General features: G+C 43.4%; 1 protein-coding gene across 1 annotated transcript in view; it reads left to right on the top strand.

Moving 5' to 3' along the window:
- The window catches only part of LOC125043485 (inactive dipeptidyl peptidase 10-like), a gene marked incomplete at its 3' end in the record, with an annotated part of 506,263 nt that extends 498,682 nt beyond the window's left edge, over nt 1-7,581 (top strand). The window contains 1 exon segment of the mRNA XM_047639586.1: nt 7,368-7,581. Within this exon segment, the coding sequence (XP_047495542.1) occupies nt 7,368-7,581 (214 nt within the window).
- Between the last annotated feature and the right edge of the window lie 3,449 nt (nt 7,582-11,030).

The following is an 11,030-nucleotide window of genomic DNA, read 5'->3' as shown; positions in this document are numbered from 1 at the left end:
GATTTGTTTTCCCAATTTGCGTCTGTAGTTTATGTAACTGTTATTTTTGACGCGTTGTAGATACTCAGTGTATGCGTGTTATTTACAAACATACACGCATGTTATGTATAGTATTTAAAGTATGTGTGTTTGCGAATATATGTGCGTATGCATGCGTGCGAACATGTGTGTGTGTCTATGTGTACGATGAATCTAATTGTATTACGAAATACCAGCCATTCTTTGCAGTCACTAGTGTGTTCTTCCCTGATTCACCGCAAATACGTACATCCTTCCCCCGAGTTCCGGCCTGGCTCTCTGAATGGGTGAGGTTTCTAATGTAATCTTTCACCAACTGTTTAGGGGAGGAATTTGCATGCTTTTAGCGGCGCGCGGGGAAGGCGGGAATGAGAGGAAGAGGGAGGGGAGAGAAGGAGGAGGCGGGGAGAGGAAGAGGGGGAGGGGAGGGGAAGAGGGGGAGGGGAGAGGAGAAGGAAGGAGGAGGGGAGAGGAGGAAGGGGCGGATGAGAAAGGGAGAGGGGGAAGGGGGGAAAGCACCTCTGGCCGACGAGGCGCTTCTCAAGGTCGTGCTCGTGCGGGATTCTGTCTCTCTGTTGCGCTCTCCTACTCTTCCTGTCTACGTCTTTCTCTTTGTCTATCTCTGTGGCTTTTGCCTATATTTCTCCACTCCACGTTTACAAACCCCTCTACTGTCTGTATGCATATTTCTCTATATATGTATGTCTGTGTATTTCTGTCCAGTCTGCTCTCTATCTGTCCAGTCTGTTGTTTAAATATATATATGTATTTCTATACACATATTCCTTTCGGACATACACACAATTACTCCCTTGCCCCATACGCTTGCTGCTTTCCAATCACTTCAGCAAGACATCCCAGCAAGAACTCTTTAAAGCTCAGCTCTCCGTTTTATTCTTCTCCTTGTCCCTCTTCTCCTTCTTTACATCGTTACTGCCGTCCCTCTGGTCCAATTCTTCCGGCAAACCTCATCGTTCTTGAAAACGAGGAGAGAAAGAGAGAGAGAGAGAGAGAGAGAGAGAGAGAGAGAGAGAGAGAGAGAGAGAGAGAGAGAGAGAGGGAGAGGGAGAGAGAAGAAGAGGGAGGGAGAGAAAGAGAGAGAGAGAGAAAGAGAGAGAGAGAAAGAGAGAGAGAGAGAGAGAGAGAGAGAGAGAGAGAGAGAGAGAGAGAGAGAGAGAGAGAGAGAGAGAGAGAGAGAGAGAGAGAGAGAGAGGGAGAGGGAGAGAGAAGAAGAGGGAGGGAGAGAAAGAGAGACATAGAGAAAGAGAGAGAGAGAAAGAGAGAGAGAGAGAGAGAGAGAGAGAGAGAGAGAGAGAGAGAGAGAGAGAGAGAGAGAGAGAGAGAGAGAGAGAGAGAGAGAGTTAGAGAGAGAGAAGAGGGGGAGAACGAAAAAAATGAAAGAGAAAGAGAAAGAGAGATAGAGGCAGAGAAAGAGAAGAACACATCTTTCGAAAAATGAGTGAGAGAGAAAGAGAAAAAGAGAAAAAAAATAGAAAAAGAAAAAGAGAAAGAGAAAGAGATCACATCTTTCGAAAAAAAATAAAACGAAACAAACATCGTGTAATTCTCATTCTCGATACAACGTGAGCGTTTAGCAATCGCCTCCCTCCCAGCCGGCAAACTCTTTCACCTGCTCTCAAGACGGTTTGCTTCTGTTTTCCTAAGCCTTTTTTGCCTCGTCTTGATTGTCATGTCGTGAGTGCTCCAACGAAACGACAAGAACCGGCTGCATCGAGTCGTCCAATCGCATGAGAGGTATTTTAGGATCTTCGGCCAACGACCTTCGGCCTATTTCGGGGGCTTTTAGCCAATCAGGTCGTCGCCATTGTTTCATGCCAATCGCCAGAGATGCAGCTGCTCCTCGGTTAATCTCTTAAGAGACGTTTTTTTTTTTTTTTTCCTGAATACTATCATAAAGCAAGTTAAAAAAATGCTCCTCGATGGGTAGGGTTTTCTTCAACCAATCACAGATGGTCGGCAATTAGACTCTCCTCGTCCAATGAGATGTCACCGCCAATTTTTCTCCACCAATCATAAGACACGCAGTAGACTAAACTGACCAATCAAGATAACTGCACCAGTTTGCGTCCCGAGCCTCAATGTCTTGGCGACAGTCAACAGCTGATCAATAAATCTCGGCTACAATAGTGAGGTAAATACCAGTGCGTTGGAATTGGCAGGGTAGAGCGGCGGAATGAGGGGAAGGGAAGTAAAAATGAGGGATGTGAAGCAAAAATGAGGGGATAAGAGACAGTGAAATAAAATAAGGGAACTAGGAGAGAATGACGAAAAGAAAAACAAAAATGGGGGAATGAGGGAAGGGAAGCACAATGAGGGAATGAGGGAAAGTGGGGCAAAAATGAGGGAATGAGAGAAGTGAAGCAAAATGAGGGAGTGAGAAATGAAGCAGAGATGAGAGAATGAAGGGAGCTGAAGGAAATATGAGGGAATGAAAGGAAGTGAAGCAAAAATGAGAGAATGAGGGAAAGCGAAACAAGAATGAGGAAATAAACAAAACCCAAAATATCAGAAAATGAGAGGAGTTGAACCAAACAGGAAGATAGAATAATACGATACGAGAATCTTTTTGAAAATTGAGATATGAATAAGAGATGTACAAAGAGAAGCGATAAAGGGAGGGGGAACGGGAGAAGCGAGGATGAAAGAATGAGGAACAATCACGAAATGATGAACGCGAGAACAGAGGGTAATAAAGATATGAGGTAAAATAACCGGAAAATGAGGAAAAGGGGATGCACATGCAGAGAAGAGCAGTGAGCATGCATCCGGGCATGATCGGTTTTCGAACATCTGCCCTTTGATACTCCCCATAAAAAAAAATAAAAAAAATCATCATGAAAAGGAATCATGTGAGAGTATTTCCAGTTACATTTCTGTTTACATGTCTGTCTACCTACGTATACACGTGTGAGTGATATGGATGTGTGAGTGGCGAGAATTTGTTTAAATAAAAAAGTGTAATTGTGCTTGTATATGTGCGTGTACATGTCTGCATATATTTGTGTATGCGTGTGTATGATATATATATATATATATATATATATATATATATATATATATAGAGAGAGAGAGAGAGAGAGAGAGAGAGAGAGAGAGAGAGAGAGAGAGAGAGAGAGAGAGAGAGAGAGAGAGAGAGAGAGAGAGAGAGGAGAGAGAGAGAGAGAGAGAGGGGGGTGGGGGCAGACAGACAGAGTACGAATGTGTGTGTGTGTGTGTGTGTGTGTGTGTGTGTGTGTCCATGTTCGTGTTAGTGTATGACAACAGTTCCATGCACGTACTACAGTAATAAAAAACACATAATGTTGCTTTTACGCCGGAGTTTACCACTGTAGTGTACTGTTTCTCTGCCCTGCATAGCAACACCCTCACACTAGCCTGGGGACCCTCACAGACCCTTGCAATGATTCTGCAATATTCAACACTGCAATATCCGATCGCGGGGAGCTGTGTCTCCGAGATGAGGACGACGTTGCTGTATTAGTGCCCGTTTGGTGTCTCGTGTCTGGGCTCCGGTGCCTCATGCCCTCGCGATAGATGTTGAGGAGGCCTGTATGTCTGCCATGTATGTCTGCATTTCAGTCAGTTTCTACTCACACACATATACGTATACACATACACATACATATACACATACACATACACATACACATACATATATACATACACATACACATACACATACACATACACATACATATACATATACACATACACATACACATACATATACACATACACATTCATATACACATACGCATATTCTACGCATGCCCGTGCACATACACACACTCACATTACACACAAAACACTAACACACATTCATACATTGCACATCTACATGTACACACTCATTTTAGGATATTTATTTCTTCTCGTTGGAAAATCTGAACACCAAATTTTCTTAATCTGAACATCTGAACCAATCTTTCTCCTCATCTGCAAATTCTAGGTTCGATTTCTCATTTAAAAAGATAAAAATAATATCTATTTCTCTTCATCCCAAAACCAGACCCTCATTTCCTTCACTTTTGCACCCTCCTGACATTGCAAAACACCTCAAACGACCGTGCTTCATTTCACAGGCAGTCATTCGTTCGTCCCTGGATGCCAATAATTAATCTAAACGTGTCACGTCATGTCAGATCAGCCCGTTTATCACTCACGTCACGTCATGTTACTCCATCACACACACGAGAACCTGGCGTAACGTAACGGACCCAAGTGACAATAACCAAAGGCGTCACACCTCATGTCTAAGGCGCTAAGGTCACGTCGGAGAGACTCTGAGGCGCCGGGGGGGGGGGGGGGGGGGGGGGGGGTGTGGGGACGTGACACGACTTCCGACGGCAGTCCGAATATGTGGGATGTGGTTAGGGGGTGGCTGAGAGAGAGGTGATGTGGGGGAGAAGAGGATAGAGAGGAGAGTAAGAGAGGAGAGAGGGCGAGGGAGAGAAAGAGGGGAGGAGAAGGAAGGATGGCAAAGATAGATAGGTAGATAGATAGATAGATGGATAAAGATGGAGAGAGAGAGAGGAGAGAAAGTGTGTGTGTATGTGTGTATATTTAATATGATAGGATATTAGAGATAGATAGACAGATATTTATATATAGGAGATATATCTTCATACTATATATGTACACAACACACAGCGACACACACACACACAAACACACACACACACCACCACACACACACACCACATCTCCCCCATAGATGATAATATAGTATAATATAAACATCGAATATAAACATGAAGCACATCCATAAACTGTGTCCACCACCAACTCCACGCCCTCTACCCCCAACCACCACACACAGCACTCCATCCCCCCACAACCCTCCCGCTATCCCAACTCCGTGATCGACATCCCTAGCCAAGTGCAATCCCATATCCATACCAATCACCCGTGGCCCAACACCAAAACCTACACCCCTCCCGCCCCCATCCCACCCACTATACCGTACCCCTCACAACCCCCTCCACCCAACCCGCCCACAACCCCACTCCCCCACACCCCCCCATCCTCCCTATCTCACATGGCCATCCATGATATCTAATATTAATAGAGAATGGAGAAACAGAATGTGCTACAGGGAGGAGAGGACAGAAAATGAGTGCAAACACACACAACACAACACACACACACACACCCCCACACACACACCACACCCCCTCACACCCCCACAAAACCCCCCCACACACACACACACCCACACCCACACACACCAACACACACCACCCACACACACACCCACACACACACCCACACACACAAACCAACCAACATACAAACAAGACAAACAAGCAAATAAACAAACAACATCTATAAAACAAACAAACACAAACACACACGCACCACATACCTGTCCACACACACACCCCACACGCAATCACGAGCACACATGCTCTGCCTCCCCATCTCCCCGCGCACGCACATTTCCTCGCATAGCATCCTCTCTCCGCGAAGATGCTGGTTTCCTCCAAGGTCTATCCTTATACTAATACTTATATTTATACATATTTTTATAATTGCACTTACTCAAATTTATACTTACATTCATACTCACACTCATGCTTCTACTCATACTTATAATATTCATACATAAACTACACTTACACTTACACTCATGCTTACATTCATAACCATACTTACACTTACACAGACCTTGGCTTTCATCTCGTTCTTCCGGACATTCCTTCGCGTCTCGAAAGATGACTAGTGTTTTTCATTCGTGAAAGGAATTTTGAGATTATCACTCCGTTAAGTACGTCGGGTACAGACACGCGGTATATTTACATGAGCTCATTCTTGTACACGTGCAGTGTGTATGAACGTATAGGTAGAGGTTTTTCATAATTATGTGTAGAATGTACTAATATTTCTTTCTCCTTTATCCGTGTGTCTTTCTGTCTCTCTCTCGCTGTCTCTTTCTCTGTCTCTCTGTCTCCCTCTCTCTCTCTCTCTCTCTCTCTCTTTCTCTCTCTCTCTCTCTCTCTCTCTCTCTCTCTCTCTCTCTCTCTCTCTCTCTCTCTCTCTCTCTCTCTCTCTCTCTCTCTCTCTCTCTCTCTCTCTCTCTCTCTCTCTCTCTCTCTCTCTTTCTCTCTCACTCTGTCTATCTATCTCTCTATCTCATCTATCTATCTGTCTGTCTATCTATCTGTCTGTGTGTGTGTGTTTCCGCTTTTCATCTTCCAATTTCCTTCTCCCTTCTCTGCTATCCCTCTACTTTTCAACTAATTTGATCTCTGACCTTTTATATATGGCCCGATACCAAGAAGGTGAACTTTTCATATATTTGTTTATCTATTTGTTTATTTATTATCATTATATGCACACACACACACACACACACACACACACACACACACACACACACACACACACACACACACACACACACACACACATATATATATATATATATATATATATATTAGTATATTTCCTAATGTTTATTTTTTCTTTCTTCTTTATGAAAAAAAAAATCCTCTCTTTTAGAAATTATTATGAGCCAGATTTTGCCTTTTCTTCCAGAGGCTTTCATGCTTTCACGCACCGTTCAGCCACAAAACCACAAGAATAAAAAGAGAAAGAGAGAGAAAAAAAACTTGAGAATGACGAGGGAGGGGAAGAGGAAGGGAGGGAGGGATGGAAGGAGGGGAAGGGAAAGGGCAAGGGGGAGAGAAAGAGAAAGGGAGAGGGGAATAGAGAGAGAGAAAAAGAGAGAGAGAGAGAGAGAGAGAGAGAGAGAGAGAGAGAGAGAGAGAGAGAGAGAGAGAGAGAGAGAGAGAGAGAGAGAGAGAGAGAGCGAGAGATAGATAATGAGATAGCAAATAAGAATAAGGAGTGTTGCGTGTGAAAACAAACCAAAAAACACAAAAGAAAACGGGATAAGACAAAGGAAAACGGGAAGTTGTTCTTTTTTCTCCCCGAAAGGCCTTTGGGATATTTGTGAGGCATACTTCAGGGGAGGGAAATAAACGTAGAACTGAGGAAAAACAAGTGAGCAAAGAAAAAAAAAAGAGAGACACACGAGAGGTGAATATTGTGGAGGCATTTACTAGACAAAAATATCCTGTGAGATTGCATAGTTGTTTTGGGGAAGTTCTCGAGAGAAATCTACAATATGTGAGTATGTAAACACAAATACATCGAATTCGAATGTACTATTTGGCGTACACACACACACACACACACACACACACACACACACACACACACACACACACACACAAACAAGTAATCAACAAAACATACCCCCCCCCCCCCTCCTCCTTCTATCACCTACACCCTCCCCACTAAACCCCCACTTCTTCCCCCTACAGGAGTTTGCGGTGGCGACGCCCAACCAGAGGAACTGGAAGGGCATCATCATCGCCGTGTTGGTCATCTGCTTCGTGCTGGGCATGATAGTAACGAGCGTGTTACTTCTGACGCCTCCTGACGACGGGCCGAGGGTCAAAGGTCGGAGATTTGAGTTAGAGGACATATTAGGGAACGATTTCAAGATACACGGATTTAACGGCAGCTGGATTTCCGGTGAGTGTGTGGAGATGCTGTGGCTTTATCTTTTGAATTCTCTGTATTGTGTTTTTTTTTGTATCGGTTTATTGTTATTTGTATTTTGTTTTCTTATATTTTTTTCTTTCCTTCTCTGGTGCCTTTGGTGATTATCAAAGTTTTATTGGAACATATATATAGGTTTTTATGATCACTTTGTTGTGCTTACAAGAATAGCCATCAATCTTGTAATAACTATTTGCCATCATTTATTAACATGAATATTAATAGTAGCAATAATAACAGAATGCCATTGCTCCTGTGCTATAGGCATTAACTAGCAATTGCCGCTGCCATTGCTACTTAAAACTGCAGTTGCGTTTCCATTTATCTTCCTGATTCGTTATATCCGATCTATTTCTCGCTTCGTATTTCTCCTTTCACAATTTCCTGGTTTTCTGTCTCTCTCCGGTCTTCTTGCTGGTATGGTGCTCGCAGTTTCTCTGTTATCGTGGCGTTTAATTTCCTTTTAGTATTGTTTGTCTTTTCGCGTTCTCTGTCTGTCTGTCTGTCTGCCTGTCTGTCTGGCTGCATGTCTGTCTGTCTGTTTGTCTGTCTGTCTGACTTTCTATCTATCTGTCTATCTATATATCTATATATCTATATATCTATATATATTTTTTTCTATCTGTCTCTATATCTGTCTTTCTCTCTCTTTCTCTCTCTCTCTCTCTCTCTCTCTCTCTCTCTCTCTCTCTCTCTCTCTCTCTCTCTCTCTCTCTCTCTCTCTCTCTCTCTCTCTCTCTCTCTCTCTCTCTCTCTCGCATGCCCTCACTCGTCTTACCCATCTACATCTATCTATCGATCTTCATCTATTTACCTATTCATCTATCTATCTATTTCCGTTTTACCACTCTATCCAGACATTAGTCCATCTACCTCTCTATCTGTCTCTTCACACTCTCTCCATCACCCAGATTTGTCTGTTGTCCCGCCTCTCGTCTATTTTTCCTCTTCTCCTTTTCTTCTTCTCCTTCTTCTTCTTTGTTTTTTTATTCTTATTATTATTCGTCTTTTTTTTCTCCGTCTTCTACTTCATTTTCGTTTCCTTTGTCTTCTACTTCTCCTCCTCTTCCTCCTCATTATCATCATCATCATCATCATTATCATCACCATCATCATCATTATCAACACCATCATCATCATCATTATCATCCTTCTTCTTCCTCTTCTTCGTCCTCGTCTTCGCCATTTTTCTTCTCCTTGTTTTTTTGTTTTGTTTTTTGTCTTCCTCCTCTTCGTCTTTGTCATCTTCTTCATCTTCTATTTGTCTCCCGTTTCCCTGACGTAACCGATATGTTGCCGAGTGTCGCCGCTCGCCCCAATACAGACTCCTCACTTATCCGGATGATGGATTGGTCGCGGCCGGTTAAGGGGATTTGATGAATGGGGACGGAAGACAAATGTGTAATGCGATCAGCTGATTGACTGGCGGGGAAGGCGAAGGGAGAAGGGGAGGGGAGGGAGGGGGGTGGAAAGGGGTGGTGGGAGGAGCGGAGATTGAGAGAAAGGGGGAGAAGGGAGGAGACAGAGAGGGAGAGGAAGGAGGAGAGGGGTGGGGGGAGGAGCTGAGATATAGAGAAAGAGGGAGAAGGGAGGAGACAGAGAGGGACAGGAAGGAGGAGAAGGGTGGTGGGAGGAGTAAAGATTGAGAGAAAGAGTGAGAAGGGAGAAGAGGAAGAGAGTGATGGAGGGAAAGGAGGAAAGGAGTGGGTTTAGGAGAGGGAAAGAGAGAGAGAGAGAGAGAGAGAGAGAGAGAGAGAGAGAGAGAGAGAGAGAGAGAGAGAGAGAGAGAGAGAGAGAGAGAGAGAGAGAGAGAGAGAGAGAGAGAGTGAGAGAGAGAGAGAGGGAGAAAGAGAGAGCGGAAGGGAAGGAGAAAAGGAGGAAAAGAGTGGGTTCAAGAGTGGGAAAGAGGGGGAGAAGGAAATAGGTGTGGGAGGGGATAGATAATCAAGAAGTGGGGGAGCGAGGGAAGAGAAGGGGAAGGAGAGGTGAAAGGTAGGAGGAGATGGGAAAAGCAGGGAGATGAAAAGGGATTCGGAGAAAGGGGGAATAAGGGAGGGGAGAGAGAGGCAGATAAGGGAGGAGGGGGGAAAAGGCAAGAACGGAAATGGGATAAGGGAGAGTTGAAGGCAAGTGGCGAGGAAGGAGAAAGAGAAGTGAAGTAGGGAACTAAGGGAGAAGATATAAAGGTAAAGAAGGTGAGGGAGAGGGGAGAGGAAGGGAGTAGAAGAAAGGAAGAAAAGTCAGGTAGATTTAGGGAAACTGAAGACGCCGGATCCACTACTTTCAGTAGACCTACGAAGACAGGATGCGTAAATACATGTATGTGTGTGTATTTGTACTCACTCATACATCCCACACACTTATAAAGAGATAGATTGATAGACAGTCACACAAACAGACAGACAGACAAATATATAGAAGCAGACCGACAGACAGATAGATAGATGAAACTTGTTCACTGTGACAAAGATAAAGAAAAAAAAAAAAAAAAAAAAACTGAATATCTGAACAAAGCGAGAGATGCTTTCGACCGGTTTCGATTATTCCTGACGAAGATATAATCGAAACCGGCCAAATATATCTTGCACTGTGAAGATATTCATTCTCATCCATACCTTTTCTATATACATATAAATATAAAGATAGTTAGATAGATAGATAGATAGATAGATAGATAGATAGATAGATAGATAGATAGAAGATAGATAGATAGTTAGATAAGCAGATAGATAGACAAACTGACAGATAGATAGATAAACAAACAGGCTGATAATCAGAGAGAAAGAGAGATAGACAGACAGATAGACATACATATATATACGAGTTTGTAACAGATAACTTCACAATGTGCTTGGAGCGAAGGCCCCCACAAGACCCTCGCCGCTTCCTCATTTGCACGCATACCCACGAGGCCCTTGCTGTCTGTGCAACGACGGGGAGAAATGACCAAGTCGATGGCAACTAGACAATGTAAATGAAAAAAAAAAAAGGAATCGCTTTGGTCTGGACTAAGGGGCGTTTTATTCCTGGATTTTTTTATCATTATTATTATTTTTTTTTTTTTTTTTTTAAAGGTGTGTCTTGCCGTTGTTGATTATTCTTTTTTCCTGTCTATCCGTTTGTCAGTTTGCCTATCGTAGTTTTTGGTGTGTGCGTGTGTGTGTGTGTGTGTGTATGTGTGTGTCTGTGTGTGTGTGTAATCTTTCGAAAATGAGAGAGGGAGAGAGGAGTGTGGGGGGGGGGGGGGGATTCAATTAATCCGAGTGACTTGATCTATTTACCGACTTTGAAGCTTCAGCCGAAATATAAGTGACAGAAAGATGGCAACACCGCAAGTGCCATATAGGATTAATTTTCTGATCTTTCAGATTCTGTTTATTTTCTTCCATCTTTCTGTCGATTTTCCTTTTGTTTATCCTGTT

The sequence above is a fragment of the Penaeus chinensis genome, chromosome 34, assembly GCF_019202785.1.
Source record: "Penaeus chinensis breed Huanghai No. 1 chromosome 34, ASM1920278v2, whole genome shotgun sequence".
NCBI lineage: Eukaryota > Metazoa > Arthropoda > Malacostraca > Decapoda > Penaeidae > Penaeus > Penaeus chinensis.
This window is presented reverse-complemented; position numbering and strand designations above follow the sequence as displayed.